Below are 17,148 nucleotides of genomic sequence, written 5' to 3' on the forward strand. Positions count from 1 at the left end.
AGTTGTTGATCTATTTATGTGTTGGTCAATTTGTTGATGTGTTTGTGAAATCTATGTCATGACAGTGTTCAGATGTCTAATGTTTGTTGGCGTTTCTCAGGCAAATGCCTCCGGGTGACTATGTGAAGAAACCCGGGGATGCAGACTCGTTCTACAGTGACCTGGCCCCTGGGGTCAGCACCAACTCAGGCTGTAGCTCCAAGAAGAGGTCTGGCTGTCTGTCTAACCTGCAGATGTACACGCTCTCTTTCCCCCCCTCCATCGCCTCCATCTCACAAAACATCTCTCTGTTTGCATTCAGGTGTGACACCATCTCACTGCCATCGTAAACGTGTGTGTGTGTGTATATGTGTGTGTGTGTGTGTGTGTGTGTGTGTGTGTGTGTGTGTGTGTCTGTGTGCGTGTGTGTCTGTGTGTCTCTCTGTGTTGAGGGGGTTTCTTATTTTGTGTGTGTCGAGGGTATCGTGTCTTGTTCGCAATATGTGTAGTTGGTTGTGTTGGTTGCAATATGCCTCTTTCTGCACATTCTTCTCATCATGTCATGGTATCACTCTCTGTCATCATGCTATCGTTCACAGTCGTCATGGTGTGGTAGTCTGTTCTCATGGAATGTACCATCAGTCTCCTTCCTCTCCTCCTCCTACCCTGAGCTCTCTGTCTCTACCGTAGACAAAGGAAAATAATATTCTAATAATATATTAATATGCAGTCGTGTGTGCATACATTTTACGTATGGGTGGTCCCAGAAATCAAACCCACTAAACAGATGTTGTAAATCTGGGCTCCCAAGTGATGCAGCGGTTTAAGGCACTGCATCTCAGTGCTTGAGGCGTCACTACAGACACCCTGGTTTGATTCCAGGCTGTATCACAACCGACCGTGATTGGGAGTCCCATACGGTGGCGCACAACTGGCCCAGCGTCGTCCGTGTTTGGTCGGTGTAGGCCGTCATTATAAATAAGAATTTGTTCTGAACTGACTTGCCTAGTTAAATAAAGGCTAAATAAAAAAATAAAAAGTCTGGGGATCAGGTTGTCAGTAATGATGATCGTGATGATAATGGTTATCACTGTTTCACAAGGAAATCTAACTCTGTGTGTGAAGGTCTAACGGTCTGTCCCACTCGTGGAGCGAGCGAATCCCTGATGCCAAACACATCTCTGACATTTGTGAGAACGGACGACCCAGGAGCAACTCATGGCAAGGTATACACACACACACACACACACAGAGAGAGAGAGTTATATGTCCCTGTGCTAACCATGTGTTACTGTGTCCTTCCTCTGTAGGAAATCTGAGTGGAAATCGCAAGAAGTCGAAAGGGAAGAAGTTCCGTCCTCGCTCCAACTCTACAGAGTAAGTCACCATGTTCCTGGATGGGCTTCCACATGGCACAGGGATTGTATTTACACCCATCCAGTCACTATAGATATCAGCTCAAATAGCAGCAAGCCAAGAGGTTCTGTATGGTGAAACAGACTTATACAAGTTGTGGGGTATTTCACAAGAACTTTATAAGAAAGGGAATTAATGAGTTACATTGACTACTACCAGATTTTGTTACCTCAGAGACGCCATGGTTCTAGAATGTTGTACTGCACTGTTCTATAAAGAAAAATGGCATTGTAGAGTGCATGTGGGACTTAATGGCAGTCACTATGGCCATGCTTGAACAGACAAATGCTATTTGTTTTTATCTAAGGGTTAGTGTTACGGGTGAGGGTAAATGTAAAGGTTAAATGTTAAGGTCAGGGCTATTGCTTATAAAGATGACATCTGTGAAACCATACTTCTGTCCTTTCTAGCATGGCCACTCAAAAACAACCCTAACTGCACATGCTCCCCGTGAATGAACACAATTAACGCCTTGTTGACCTTTCAGCCTTGTTGACCTTTCAGCCTTGTTGATCTCCCAGCCTGTTGTTGGTTGTTTGTTTGTTTGTTTCCTGGTCTTGGCACCTGAGGTCATTTGCAGAGCAACTGTTCTTGTTTGAATGCATGGGAGTGAATGAGGAGAATTTAACTGCTTGGACTGATTTGTGACATCTGGCCAAAATGCAAATTACCATCTTACTAAAACACACATTCATCTAGTCAAGTTCTTCACAGTCCCATCTTGTCTTCCTCTCACTTGCATCTTGGTGGTGTGTGTTCAGAATGTCTTTGGTCTGCTCTGCTCTCTTAAAATATCTCCTCTTCCTCCCTCGTCCTCTTTCTCCCTCTTCCTCATCTCCATCCTCCTCCCTCTCATCCTCTTTTTCCTCCTGTTTCCTCTTCTCCTTTCCTCTTCCCTTCTCTGTGTGTCTATCAATCCCCACTCCTGCAGGTATTTAACCCCTCGCTTCCAAACAGAGCATTATGATGTAACTAAGTGGGTAGAAGATGTGAATAAAAACAGTGAAGGACCCTACCTTAGGTATTACCTCAGATCATCTCCTATTCCTCAACAACCCCCACCCCCCTCTTTTAACTCCCCTTTGGCTTGGTCCGTGTATTTGGGTTCAATCTGGCCAGGGGAGGTAGGGAAGGGTTATACCAGTGGTTCCCAAATGGGGGTCAGTTCCCTTTATCACAGATAAAGAGCAGATTGATTGGTAGTTCTGGTGATGATGTCAGAGCTTTGGTTGACAGCTCTTGGTCCTCTTGTGTCTTTGGACTCCCATGATTCATTGCTTTTAGCGTACGATGGTTGGATGTATCAATAGCTGCTGAACTTTTACAACAGTTTTACATTTTGTTGAGTATTGAGTAACATAATTGTCTTGCTTTATTTGTAATGACACCAAAACGGAAGTCATTAGAAATAATCTCTATTACTGGTCTATTTCCTTATTTCCCTCCGTTGCTCTTGCCATCTTCTCTCTCTTTATCTCTGCATGTTCAGTGTTGTGTTTGCTCTGATGTCATCATTGTGCTACACACATGTCTGAGTCCCCTACTGAGTGTCTCTGTGCTCACCGGCCTGGTCGGTTCACATTTACCCATCTCCACTACACCTTCTGGTCCTGGACCAGCCCAGATACACCCCAACACAGGCACAGGTCTAGTCAAATTAACTGTACTCAGTGGGTGACTGACTGACCTGCCCACTCCCACTCCAGCCACAGCACAGCTGGCCCTGTTGCATTGCTGATGATGGTGCAGCGGTTGATGATGTCATAGGCAGATGAGAGGTAGAGGTGACTGTTCCCAGACCAGGGCTGTTCAGGCTCGTCTACTCTGGCACAGGCAGATGCTTCCCCTAACCACAGCTCTAGGGTCAAATTATCATACCCCCAATCTGAACCTTAACCATTAGGGTCATGAACAAATGTCTGCCTCGGTGTTTAGGGGCAACTTCTGCCTTTTCCGGGCAGAATGAATGATGATGTCACCGTTTAAAGTGAGGTAATTTCCTGTCTCTTTCAGGACGCTCTCCCCGGCGAAGTCGCCCACCTCCTCCACGGGGTCCATTGCATCCAGCCGGAGGTACCCTTACCCCATGCCCCCCCTCCCCGACGACCAGAGGAAGGCCAACAGGCAGAGTGCCAGGGTAAACTACTATAATAACACAGTATATAGTATATAGCACATACTGCACATAACATCTCATACGTAACATATACTGTACATAACATCTCATATGTAACATATACTGTACATAACATCTCATACGTAACATATACTGCACATAACATCTCATACGTAACATATACTGTACATAACATCTCATACGTAACATATACTGTACATAACATCTCATACGTAACATATACTGCACATAACATCTCATACGTAACATATACTGTACATAACATCTCATACGTAACATATACTGTACATAACATCTCATACGTAACATATACTGTACATAACATCTCATATGTAACATATACTGTACATAACATCTCATACGTAACATATACTGTACATAACATCTCATACGTAACATATACTGTACATAACATCTCATACGTAACATATACTGTACATAACATCTCATACGTAACATATACTGTACATAACATCTCATATGTAACATATACTGCACATAACATCTCATACGTAACATATACTGTACATAACATCTCATACGTAACATACTGTACATAAAGTCCTAGAAAGTAGGTAAATACAGTAGTAGTTCATGACGTGTGTACTATAAATACCCCTATTGCATTGTGGGGTTAACTGCAGTTAAGGTACTGAAGCCATTGTCTAATTATAGTCTTTGTCTCTTCATCTCGTTTCTCTTCCTGCAGCTGTGGGAGACTTCAATATAACACTCCTGTTATCTACTCTGCAAAACTACTTAAGAACTACATTTTCCTCCACTTTTCTATGAATTAAAAAATACAATGCAAAACAAAATTGAAACAAAATTACGAAAAAAGTGAGCAACTGGGTGTGAGCGGAAAAGAGAAGCGGAGGAAGATGAAGAGGAGGAGGGTGTGAGAGTGTGTGAGAGTGTGTGCGAGGTCTGTCAGACCTGACCTGCTCAGTAGGGGACGCTACAGGGGCCATCTGTCATTCCTACGCTGACAAGCCAAGACAGAACGAAGCAACACAAGATCCCTTTCAGATTAGTTGGAGATCCACCAGAGATCAGCCCTTCACTCATCGGTGAGGAAAAAGCGAAGCTGTTGTGATGGTAACAGTGCAGACAGAGAGGAGAGTCCTCGTTGTGGATGTCTCCCCCACTCCCAACACCCCAACGTCCCCCCAGCTTCCACCACACTCTTCAAGCTCCTCCAAAAACTGTCCCACCTTACCTTACTCACCTCTCCCCCCAACCCCCCTCTAGCCCTACCCCTATGTAAACTCTCTCCTCTGATTGGTGCTCCTCTCTGTTGAGGGGCGCGGACAGCTATCATATCGGCAGATTTCTCTACCATTTTGAAGCACGCTGTTTAATTACTGTAGAAAACTCCAACACTGTATGCATGAGAACCCCCTGTTAATCAACTCTTCCTAGTGTCACAAAGAAGAAGAAGTCTGGGACGGACAGCATGTGGGGGATGGTGATGTCATACGTACTGTAGGCCTTTAAGCTTTCTTTACATTATAGGCTTCTTCTATCTCTGTGATCAGCGACTCATTATGAACTGTATCACACATTATACTAGCCAACTGCCCCTGACATGGACCCTAGACCCTAGACCCTAGACCCTAGCCACTCTGTTCTCTTTCTTTCGCCGTGTCAGGTTTTCCTGAAGGATTTGGTTATCGTTGTAAATATGTACAGCTTAAAGGCAGAGTAATGTGTGCTTTTCTTTTTTACTTACTGGGAGGCGAATGATGAAGGGATGCTCCCCCTCTCCTCCTCCTGCTGTGGTTCGTGTTGTAGACAGACAGGGTCTCCGTAGGTCTTTGTAGAGACCCCGTACTTGGTTTTTCTGTCTGTTTCTCTCTTTTCATTTCTGGCTGAACTCTCTCTTCTCTCCCGTGTGGCTGTGTGAACACTCCAGCTTTCTTTTTCTTCCACAGCAGAATGTACTAACAGTGTTCTATATTTCCTCTTTGTGTCATCCCTTTCTCTGAGTAATGCACACTCAGTCACAGCCCGTCATATTTAAGACAGGAAACTTAAGAATGTCATTGATTTATTACATTAACTGAGCATTTTATCCATTTGGATATTGAGAATGATGAAAATATTTTGAACTAACATCGTCCTATGAGCCCTTCCTCGCTACAGAGGGGAGAGAACAAGTGTTCTTTTGTAGTTTTAGATGTGATATACATGTTCATTTGGCCATGGTGGTTTAGAGAAGTTGGAGAAATGTCCTGTGACTATAATCATTCCACACGGTCTGTGTGTACAGCAGGGACAGACTGGCCATCTGGCATTTTGGGCAAATGCAAGATGGCCTGGTCCATTTTTAACACAGTGGGCCACAGTGGGTCTTACTTGTTTTTTGGGGGGGCAAAATGATAATTATCTTGCTAATAATGGGGGCCTCGAGGAAAGAAATGAGCTGTTGTGTTTAAAATGCCAGAGCCGATTTCTGGTCCCAGTCCGCCCCTGGTGTACAGTGTGAGACCAGACATAACAGATAGATACAACTGGAACCGACAACGCCACTGAGATCCAACTGGATGATGTGGGAATAACATTGAACATTGTGTCAGATGAATTTGGAATTTGTTTAGATAAAATTATTAAAATGTGCATTTTTGCTTTTGTTTTGTTTCCTACTGTAAGTTTTCCCTGCTGTCTGTAAATGATGAAGTGTCCTGTACAGTGCTTGCTGTTTGAGATTTATAAGACCAACAGAATGACAATGGATCTACTAGCTAGCACTCTATCGCTGTTCTCTGGTAATCTGTCTGTGAGGCTGTAATACGAAATAAGCATGTCATTGAAATAGTTTTTTCCTTGATTGCCAATTGCTGTTATCTTCTTGGAATTTCATACCATAAACCCCATATCAGTAGTGAACAGGTTTTCAACATAATCAACCAGGTCTCAAACATTTTCATGAATGGCCCGAGTAATCTAGTGGTTTAAATGTGGCTTAAGATTCAGGTTCTTACCTACTCAGAGTAGGATAAAGTGTCCCTAGTCACTGATCCAAGGTCAGTTTTGTATCTTACCCCCCTGATGGTAAATGTTGTGAATTGGGGAGTGGAAAGCTGATCTTAGATCTGTGGCTAAAGGGAAACTTATTTGTACAGAAGTCACAACCCCCATCCTGTAGTTACTGTACTGTCCATATCAGTTAAGCCTGCTGTATGTTAACTCCGTATGCTTAAGTTTAAAATGTGGGCACTGATCGTTTTGATTTTCTACTGTATGCATTATGACTGCAAAGATATTAAGATCACCACAATATCACATTAATATTGATACTGTATGACAAGTCTTTACTCTTAAGTACTTTTATATGTTCACTTCTCAGTGTTGTGTACAGCCGTTATTCAGGCAGACCAACTGCATTATTGTTCTTCTGTGCGTTGAGTGGAATGGAGATATGATACGGCCATTTTAGTTTTTTAAAGCACACACTCATCTCGGACCGCTCTGGCATGTGAAGATCTGTACATGTCTTCTATGTTATGATGGGACGCAGCTATGGCAACATGGGGTGCATTATGCTATAGAGATCTGTACAGGTGAATGCATGTTGACTAAAGCTCTTATCACTCTTGTCTTATTTCAATTACGATATGATTGGCTGGTGCTTAGTAACTTGAGTTTTGACCAAGGGATTCCCTAGGCCGTGGTAATATGAAAATAAAGGATCATACTTGTCAAGCAATATTTAAAATATCATACTGTCTTAATACTGACATCTATGATCATTTACCTGCAGGTCATAGGATTGAGGTATATTAGACGTTAGGATGGTGGCAGGTGGAGCCTGTCCAGGTAACAAGATGTAACTTGTCTGATGTGTGTTATCTGTATTAGTGACTTGACTGACGTAACCCAACCGGACCCACAGAGAAACGTCCAAACGCTCACAAAGTAGGGACAGATTGTTGAATGTATCAATACAACCAAGCACCAACCACCCAACCGTAGCCTGTGGAGATGTAGGTTATATCAGGCCTCTGAACGCACCATGAAGTCTGAGATGTAGGTTATATCAGGCCTCTGAACGCACCATGCAGTCTGAGAAGTAGGTTATATCAGGCCTCTGAACGCACCATGCAGTCTGAGAAGTAGGTTATATCAGGCCTCTGAACGCACCATGCAGTCTGAGAAGTAGGTTATATCAGGCCTCTGAATCCACCATGAAGTCTGAGATGTAGGTTATATCAGGCCTCTGAACGCACCATGCAGTCTGAGAAGTAGGTTATATCAGGCCTCTGAACGCACCATGCAGTCTGAGAAGTAGGTTATATCAGGCCTCTGAACGCACCATGCAGTCTGAGAAGTAGGTTATATCAGGCCTCTGAATCCACCATGCAGTCTGAGAAGTAGGTTATATCAGGCCTCTGAACGCACCATGCAGTCTGAGAAGTAGGTTATATCAGGCCTCTGAACGCACCATGAAGTCTGAGATGTAGGTTATATCAGGCCTCTGAACGCACCATGCAGTCTGAGAAGTAGGTTATATCAGGCCTCTGAACGCACCATGCAGTCTGAGAAGTAGGTTATATCAGGCCTCTGAACGCACCATGAAGTCTGAGATGTAGGTTATATCAGGCCTCTGAATCCACCATGCAGTCTGAGAAGTAGGTTATATCAGGCCTCTGAACGCACCATGCAGTCTGAGAAGTAGGTTATATCAGGCCTCTGAATCCACCATGCAGTCTGAGAAGTAGGTTATATCAGGCCTCTGAATCCACCATGCAGTCTGAGAAGTAGGTTATATCAGGCCTCTGAACGCACCATGCAGTCTGAGAAGTAGGTTATATCAGGCCTCTGAACGCACCATGCAGTCTGAGAAGTAGGTTATATCAGGCCTCTGAATCCACCATGCAGTCTGAGAAGTAGGTTATATCAGGCCTCTGAATCCACCATGCAGTCTGATAAGTAGGTTATATCAGGCCTCTGAACGCACCATGAAGTCTACTGAGAAGTAGGTTATATCAGGCCTCTGAATCCACCATGCAGTCTGAGAAGTAGGTTATATCAGGCCTCTGAATCCACCATGCAGTCTGAGAAGTAGGTTATATCAGGCCTCTGAATCCACCATGCAGTCTGATAAGTAGGTTATATCAGGCCTCTGAATCCACCATGCAGTCTGAGAAGTAGGTTATATCAGGCCTCTGAATCCACCATGCAGTCTGATAAGTAGGTTATATCAGGCCTCTGAATCCACCATGCAGTCTGAGAAGTAGGTTATATCAGGCCTCTGAATCCACCATGCAGTCTGAGAAGTAGGTTATATCAGGCCTCTGAATCCACCATGCAGTCCTGCTGCAGTATGCTCCTACTGCGACTATATGTACCGCTACAAAATCTATATACAGTCGGTTCCCAAATGATTGCCACCCTGTATGAGCAATGATGACTGTAAAATAAATCATTCAAATACTGACCTAAATTGTAACAAAAAAAATGGGAAATGATATTATTTGATAATCCTTTTGCTCAGAGAAAGATCTACCTCAAAAAGGTTAGGGGTCAGAATGATTGAAACGCCAAAGGGTTCTTATAAAGTAGTCAAAAGTTTCTTATTTGGTCCCATATTCCTACAGCACACAATGACTACACCAAGCTTGTGACTCTAAAAACTTGTTGGATGCAAAAATGTGTCATTGCGTGCTAGGAATATGGGACCAAATAAACTTTGGACTGACTTTATTTCTAAGAATCTTTAGGGGTGTCAATTTTGACATTCCTTTGAGAAAAATAAGTATTACTTGTTAAACTATCTTTCACTGAGCAACTGTATTGGTATAAATCAATAGTTTCCCACTTTAAAAAAATACAATATAGCTTAGTATTTTAATTATTTCACGCAGTCATTATTGCTCAGCTTTATGGAAGGTGTCAATCATTAAGATCCCACTGTATAATTACAGCACTTGTCTTTTACTGTATGCTGTACATAGACTGACAATGCAGAAATCAATGCCCATATGTTTTTTTTTTCTTACAATATCATTCAGTATTGTAATATATTTAATATAAAATAAAACTTTCAGCGATATTTTCTGTGTATGTATGTTTAGTTTCCCTTAAGGTTATTGCTAAAGGAGGCAGCATTAATTAACATGTTTATTACTACATGGTGGAAAAGCAACATATTACAGCAAACAGTCAGAGACAACATCCAGCAGAAAAACACAAACGTACTTCCTGCCCTCTTTCTCAACCTCTGTAACTCTGTCCATAGTGTGGTCATAAGGGGAAGGCAGGACGACAACACCCTTGCCTGGGTTATGACTGTGGGTGACATCATCGTTTGTGTTTTCCATAGATAGTCTCAAGCAGGGTGCAGAGCCAGGATGAATGTCGAGGAGTCATCCTACCTAGGGTATGATAGGTAGGAACACCACACTGACTTCCACAATATTGAAAACGTTCCAGGCCGAGTGAACATGAATCAAGTTCAAATCCTTTTTCAAAACTGCAGAACATACTAACCCTGAATGTTCCACAGTTCAGCTCAAACTGAGGCGGTGGGGCCCCATGTGAGTGTGTTCTTGGCTGGGACCGCCCCTCTCAGCACCTGTAGCCTATCACGGTGCAGGGAGTCCGTTGCCATAGAGGCATCCTTGTCTAGTGATTGGCGGATATAGGTCTTGAGGTGTGCGATGCCAAAACCGGTGGCAGCTGAGATAGGAACCACGTGTCTGAAGACCATGTTGTTCTTAGGAAGCATATCGTCAGGTAACAGGTGGGAGAACTCTGAAAGGGAGAAGCACACCAGGGGGGCACTATGAGTAGTCTAATGTCACAGATCGTACACCTTAATTACCTAAGTATTACCTAAATTTATAATCTATGTATATCATTAGATTACCGTGTGGGTTTAGGAGTTGCTCCTGCAGCTCTGTGAGTTTGTCCTCTGCATCAGGCAGGTCCATCTTATTGACCACCAACACAGCAGGCTTACACGGGAGATCCTCCTTATACAGCTCCAACTCCTATAGGAGGAGTCGAGAGAGGAGGGGACGGGCGGCAGAAAGTGGGATAAGGAGAGAGAACATATTGTGATACTGGTGCTCGGAGGGAGGGGGTGGTTCCTGTGTAGATGTGTCCTGCTAGCCTCACTTTAATTAAAAGTTGAACAGCCTCAAAAGCAGACCTAAAGGGCGTTTTGCTTGCCAGCTGGAATCCACAAACGTCCACCTATGACCAGAGAGAGAAGAGAGACTTCATCAGTATTACAGCTAGAGGCTTTCTCACCACAAATCTCCTTGAGACTTTGACCATAAATTGTGTTTGTGTTTGGGTCGAACCACAAAGAGCAGCTGTCTGGTCCTCTCCACGTGTTTGAGGAACTGGTGGCCCATGCCTCTATTCATGTGGGCCCCCTCTATCAGCCCTGGGAGGTCTGCCACTGAGATCTACACCAATCCGAGAAGAGAACACAGAATGGACCAATCAGAGGAGAGAGAACGCAGAGTATGTAAAAACCAGAAGAAAGACCACCTTGAGAATGAACCAATCAGGTGAAGGAAACGATTGAGTTGCACAAAAGGGAGGAATGACCTAATCTGCTTCTCTTACCTGTTTATGGTCTTCATACATGACCTTGCCAATCTCCGGTCTCAGAGTGGTGACTGCAGAACGACAACACAAACATTTACCATTCATAAATAACTCAAACATCATGTTGTCATCCTCCACTCAAACAGTTGATAAAAAAACTGGGTAATATATGGAACATTCACTTCAACGGGATGTGTGTGTGTAAATGTGTACTCAATACTCACAGGCATAGCTGGCAATCTGGGGTTTGGGGTGAGACAGGGCGATCAGTAGAGAGGACTTTCCTGCATTGGGGAACCTGGTAATGATGGAGGGAGAAATCATGTCGTCAATGTGTTCCTGTATGATTGTGTGTGTGTGTCCTGTCTCACCCCACCAGGCCGAGGTCAGCGATGAGTTTGAGGTCCAGTCGTATCTGTCTGGTCTGGCCCTTACTGGGCAGAAACTCTGAGTGGTAGGATCCTCCTTGACCCCCTCTGGCCACCAGCACACGATCTCCCTCAGTGTTCAGCTCACCTATGGAGGGGATTGATGAGCTATGGTCAGTTAAATTTACACCCAACACTCTGATCCTGAGTGCAGACATCAACATCATCTTCACAGTGCCTTGTGTCAGTGAAGGAGGTGTATGGTGTATAATGTGTGTAAAGACTTACCGAGGACCTTTCCATCATCGTTGGTGACAGTAATGCCAGGAGGAGCCATGACTTCTTGGTCCTCTCCTTTCTGCCCCCTCAAGGTACGGACACTACACACACACACACACACACACACACACACACACACACACACACACACACACACACACACACACACACACACACGTTGAGACTTGGATTAGATTGCTGGTAGTTCATGTCATGACACTTCCAAAAAGACATACCTGCTGTTGATTCCTACTCCTGCGATGAAGCGTTTCTGGGGGTACTTATCCTTGAACCTCTTCAGAGTCACCGCGTTCTGAGCCACCACCCTCACGTCTCCCCCTTTCCCCCCCTGACCCCCCAGACGGGGCAGCCCCATCCCCCCACTGCCCCCTCGCACATACAGACGCAGGTTGTCCACGAAGTTACCGTACTAGAGGAAAGAGAGTAGTGATGACATAATTTCACTTTGCGTCAGACAACTGAAATATCTACAGCAAGTAATATATTAAACATAACAAGTTCATTGTAGAAACGACCTGGCAACCTGGATAGTAGAGCCACACAGACAGGAGGGGTTAGTTATAAATATATTTGGTATAGCTAGCTATGATGCAACTGTATTTATAACACTGTGTTACTAACCTTCCGGTAACAAATCCTGCTGATCCAAACCATTTTGACTGAATATTTAGACGTTACAGTTGACTGTTTGTGGCATTTTTGCCTGAAGACATCAGATTAGCTGTTCACATGTGTCGTTTGAATAGGTTGTTTGGTGGTGGAACAGGAAACAGGAAACAGCAAACGGGGTGATTCGATGATGTCAGCGTCAGTCAAGGTAGCTAGTCCCGGTTTCTCTCCGTGGCTGGAGTCGCCTCCAGCGCCTGTGTATGCTCCTGACTCTCACCACCGCCTCTTCCAACACCGACCTTTAGATCAGGGGCCGGGGGAGTAGGTCTTGGTCTCGGTGGCTCCAGGTAACCTGGACGAGATCGACCCTGACTGCTGGGACTCCTGGACTTCCCTCGCGGTGATTCAGACACGGCGGCTGCGCCTGGCGGAAAGCCGGGGCGCACTGTGGGATTTAATTACATACTTGCGCCCGTCGCAGAGGCAGAAGCACAACGAGCTGTTCCTAGAGTTCGCGCAGCACTTCTGGGCCATGTACGTGAACTGCATGCTGTCCCGCGCGCACGGACTGTGGAAGCGCTGCTTCACGACAACGCTGTCCGAGCTGCGTGTCATGGAAGTATCCCCAAATTACGCACAGAATTAAACAGAGCGAGTGTTGTCTTTGGGCACAATGCTATGCATAGGGTTACTGCAAGTGTGACAAGTGTTTCAGATTAACCATCCTAATCTACCACCCTCCCGATTTAGTGTTTATTATTTAGAGTTCTGCAATAGGTGGCTAAAAAAAGATTGGATGTGTATGAACAGTTCTTAGCACCACGAATAGCCTATACCGAGGACATGGCCTTCGATACGGCGCTTTGAATAGATATGTAAGCAGCTTATCAGACATATTCAAACCTGAAAAGTTGTCTGAAGTCAAGTGTATACCCTAAATTCATATCCCATCTGTTGCGTGATATGCATTATGAGAGTTTAGCAGGTTTATCCCAAAACAGGTTTGGATGTTGCCTTATTCATTTCAGGATTTAGGTTTGCAAAAAAGCATGATGTTTCCACCCTCATGCTTCACAGTAGGTATGGTGTTCTTTGGATGCAACTCAGCATTCTTTGTCCTCCAAACACGATGAGTTGAGTTTTTACCAAAAAAGTTATATTTTGGTTTCATCTGACCATAGGACATTCTCCCAATCTTCTTCTGGATCATCCAAATGCTCTCTAGCAAACTTCAGACGGGCCTGGACATGTACTGGCTTAAGCAGGGGGACACGTCTGGCACTGCAGGATTTGAGTCGCTGGCGGCGTAGTGTGTTACTGATGGTAGGCTTTGTTACTTTGGTCCCAGCTCTCTGCAGGTCATTCACTAGGTCCCCCCGTGTGGTTCAGGGATTTTTGCTCACCGTTCTTGTGATCATTTTGACCCCACGGGGTGAGATCTTGCGTGGAGCCCCAGATTGAGGGAGATTACCAGTGGTCTTGTATGGCTTCCATTTCCTAAGAATTGCTCCCACAGTTGATTTCTTCAAACAAAGCTGCTTACCTAGTGCATATTCAGTCTTCCCAGCCTGGTGCAGGTCTACAATTTTGTTTCTGGTGTCCTTTGACAGCTCTTTGGTCTTGGCCATAGTGGAGTTTGGAGTGTGACTGTTTGAGGTTGTGGACAGGTGTTTTTTATACTGATAACAAGTTCAAACAGGTGCCATTAATACAGGTAACGAGTGGAGGACAGAGGAGCCTCTTAAAGAAGAAGTTACAGGTCTGTGAGAGCCAGAAATCTTGCTTATTTGTAGGTGACCAAATACTTATTTTCCACCATAATTTGCAAATAAATTCATTAAAAATCCTACAATGTGATTTTCTGGATTTTTTTTTCTAATTTTGTCTGTCATAGTTGAAGTGTACCTGTGATGAAAATGACAGGCCTCTCTCATCTTTTTAAGTGGGAGAACTTGCACAATTGGTGGCTGACTAAATACTTTTTTGTCCCACTGTACCTGTATTTGGGTTGTAGGTGTTGCCGACGTTTGTGAAGGCCTTGGTGTAGATCAGTTGGGTTTCAGTATTGAAAGGTCCTACTTTTCCTGAGTTAGTCAAACCAGCAGAGAAGGCCACCTTTGGTCTGTCTGTGAACAGGGGAGTACACAGGTACATACATAATGACAATGGAGAAACAAATACAAATGAATAATGCAAGATGGAAATATCTTAGTCAGCAGACAAGAAGAAAGGTAACAATTTAAACTTTGAAAATAGATGATAAAGTGGTGGCTGATGCATTTTAGCACTAAAGTTTTTATCAGAGCAAACTTGAGATAAAGTTGTCTGTTTCCCTGTATTCTGTCTCTTCCGCACCTCCACCTGGCTCCCCAAGGCTGACAGTTCTGCTAACATAAAGACAACACATCAAACAGTTACCTAAACGTATTTGTAAGCCATATATTCATATTATATTATGAATATATGGCTTACATGCTGTCTTCAGCACCTCTACCTGGCTCTCACTGGCTGTCACTCTGGCCCCCATGGCTGACAGTGCTGCTGCTTGTGCTGGAGTTGTAGAATCAAATGAAAAAATATGTTCAAGCATGTCATCTTCAAGCTATTGTTGATTGCTACTAAATTATATAAATACTGTAGTATTAATTCCCTACTGATTGCTTATGATCATATCCGCATACCTGCGTTCTCTCTCTTCAGCTCCTCTCCCAGCCTCTCACTGACGCTCAGTCTGGTCTCCAGGGCTGAAATAACAGGACAATGTATTCAGAAATTATAATGATTTAATTCAGACAATCGAACAAGTCTCCCAGAGTAGCGTTGCTGTAACTTAGAGTGAATGGGCCGCCGGTTGACGTTCATTGGCATGAATCTTGCCCTGGAAGCAGAACTGAGCAATTTCTGCTAGATGGGCCAGCTCCAAAGTCAAAAGTGGCTATTTTGTAAAAATCCATGAAAACAAAAATGTCACTTTTTGGTATTAATTTAAGGTTAGACATTAGGGTTAGCAGTGTGGTTAATTTTAGTGTCAATGTTAGGCTTAAAATCAGATTTCATTACTTTGTGGCTGTGCCAGCTAGTGACCACTCTGCAGAGCTGCCTCCAGAACAAGATTCATGACAAAAAACGCTTACCTGCCAATAGACCTACATGTAAAGTCATATGATTTATTTAATACAATAAAAATCCTCATTACCTGCATTGTCTCTCTTCAGTTCCTCCACCTGGCTCTCACTAGCTGTCAATCTGTTTCCCATGTGCCTCAGCTCCACTCTCTGCTCCACCAGGATGGTTCCCATATTGTGCACCTTTTCTCTGTGCTTTCAGCTCAGTCCAGATGTCAAGACCACCATTATCACGGCTCTCCCACGTTCACTGTGACCCTGTAGAGTGGTGTCATTCTCCCTAACCCCTCCACTCTCCCCCTGAGCCCATGTCCTAGACAGACAGAACAGCAACACCAGCATAGCTGGTATTTCCTACTCAGAAGTAAAATGAGCGATAAGGATTTTTTAAAAAGTGAAATCATTGAAACTTGTTGAGCTTAAAATGTATTTTCAAAATAATGTTTCAATGATTTTATTTTTTTGTCCTTATCCCCCATTCTACTTCGGAGGAAGGGCAGATAAATCTTGCAGAGTTGAAGAGAGATGTAATATTTAACCACAAGAGGGAATAATTGTCACATTTTGACAGGCTATTGTATTGTACACTGGTGTGCACCTGTATTTGTGTACTTTTTACCCATGACTTCACTTGTCCTTGGTGATATTTTAACATGTTCCACTGAGTTTCAACATGTGCTGGTTTCTCATGCATCAGGTTACCAAGACCAGTGTGTATAAAGAAGAGGACTGAGCCCAGTAGACCACATTAGTTCTGAAGAGGTATTGTTTCAGAATGAGGGATGCTGGTGTTGTTGTTCTGTCTGTCTGGGACATGGGCTCAGAGCCTGAGTGGAGGGGTTAGGGAGAATGACATCACTCTACAGAGACCAACACTTTACATGTTGCATTTATATTTTTGTTCAGTACAATTTGTTTTAAGATTTTGTTCCGTTTGATTTTCAAGCTAATGTGTTACAAACAACAACAAAAATATAAAACGCAACATGTAAAGTGTTGGTCCTGAAATAAAAGATCTCATTCATTCAGGTGCTTGTACACCTGCCTTGAGGCTGTTTGGGGTTTTAGGCTGGGTTTCTGTACAGCACTTTGAGATATCAGCTGATGTACGAAGGGCTATATAAATAAATTTGATTTGATTTGATTTGATTTTCCATGCGCACAAAAAGCGTATTTCTCTCAAATGTTGAGCACAAATTTGTTTACATTCCCATTAGTGAGCATTTCTCCTTTGCCAAGATAATGCATCCACCTGACAGGTGTGGCATATCAAGAAGCTGATTAAACAGCATTACATAGGTACACCTTGTGCTGGGGACAATAAAAGGCCACTCTAAAATATGCAGTTTTGTCACACATCACAATGCCACAGTGTGCAATTGGCATGCTAACTGCAGGAATGTTAGTTTCTCTACCATAAGCCACATCCAATGTCATTTTAGAGAATTTAGCAGTATGTCCAACCAGCCTCACAACTGCAGACCATGTGTAACCACGCCAGCCCAGGACCTCCACAACAGGCTTCCTCACCTGCGGGATCGTCTCAGACGAGTTACCCTTTTGTGGGAAAAAAATAATTCTGATTGGCTGGGCCTGGCTCCCCAGTGGGTGGGCCTGGCTCCAAGTGGGTGGGCCTATGCCCTCCCAGGCC

At 43.8% G+C, this 17,148-nt stretch overlaps 2 protein-coding genes across 5 annotated transcripts in view; one reads left to right on the top strand and one right to left on the bottom strand.

Annotated features, from left to right (window-relative positions):
• Positions 1-9,587, top strand: part of LOC110508266 (disintegrin and metalloproteinase domain-containing protein 22) — a 100,718-nt gene extending 91,131 nt beyond the window's left edge. Inside the window, exons 26-31 of one of the 4 annotated variants that reach the window (XR_005040322.1) lie at positions 101-301; positions 1,105-1,205; positions 1,290-1,356; positions 3,409-3,532; positions 4,242-8,167; positions 8,515-9,587. Coding sequence is in view for 2 of the 4 variants with exons in the window: in XM_036967182.1 (XP_036823077.1) it covers positions 101-301; positions 1,105-1,205; positions 1,290-1,356; positions 3,409-3,532; positions 4,242-4,262 (514 nt within the window). In the remaining 2 variants the exon portion in view is untranslated. Of the gene's footprint in view, positions 1-100; positions 302-1,104; positions 1,206-1,289; positions 1,357-3,408; positions 3,533-4,241 lie in introns of all 4 variants that reach the window. The other 3 variants (XR_005040321.1, XM_036967182.1, XM_036967187.1) reach the window with 3 other exon arrangements.
• Positions 9,588-9,643: 56 nt separating this feature from the next.
• LOC110508304 (GTP-binding protein 10) lies at positions 9,644-12,848 on the bottom strand. Its single transcript, XM_021588722.2, has 10 exons — positions 12,385-12,848; positions 11,979-12,172; positions 11,752-11,843; positions 11,467-11,611; positions 11,320-11,393; positions 11,114-11,166; positions 10,843-10,950; positions 10,655-10,732; positions 10,404-10,527; positions 9,644-10,288 (listed from the first exon to the last, which is right to left on the bottom strand). The coding sequence occupies exons 1-10, from the start codon at positions 12,415-12,417 to the stop codon at positions 10,047-10,049; spliced, it is 1,143 nt and encodes a 380-aa protein (XP_021444397.2). The 5' UTR covers positions 12,418-12,848; the 3' UTR covers positions 9,644-10,046.
• Between the last annotated feature and the right edge of the window lie 4,300 nt (positions 12,849-17,148).

The sequence above is a fragment of the Oncorhynchus mykiss genome, chromosome 3 (assembly GCF_013265735.2).
Source record: "Oncorhynchus mykiss isolate Arlee chromosome 3, USDA_OmykA_1.1, whole genome shotgun sequence".
In the NCBI taxonomy this organism is placed as follows: domain Eukaryota; kingdom Metazoa; phylum Chordata; class Actinopteri; order Salmoniformes; family Salmonidae; genus Oncorhynchus; species Oncorhynchus mykiss.

Bases quoted from the DNA above. Each gene is read 5' to 3' on its own strand.
- LOC110508304 (XM_021588722.2), bottom strand. From the start codon at position 12,417: ATGGTTTGGATCAGCAGGATTTGTTACCGGAAG. The intron at 10,733-10,842 runs GTTCGACCCAAA...CTCTGGTCATAG, and splicing joins CCAGACAGCTGCTCTTTGTG to GTGGACGTTTGTGGATTCCA. The intron at 10,528-10,654 runs GTGAGGCTAGCA...CTCCTCCTATAG, and splicing joins CTGTTCAACTTTTAATTAAA to GAGTTGGAGCTGTATAAGGA.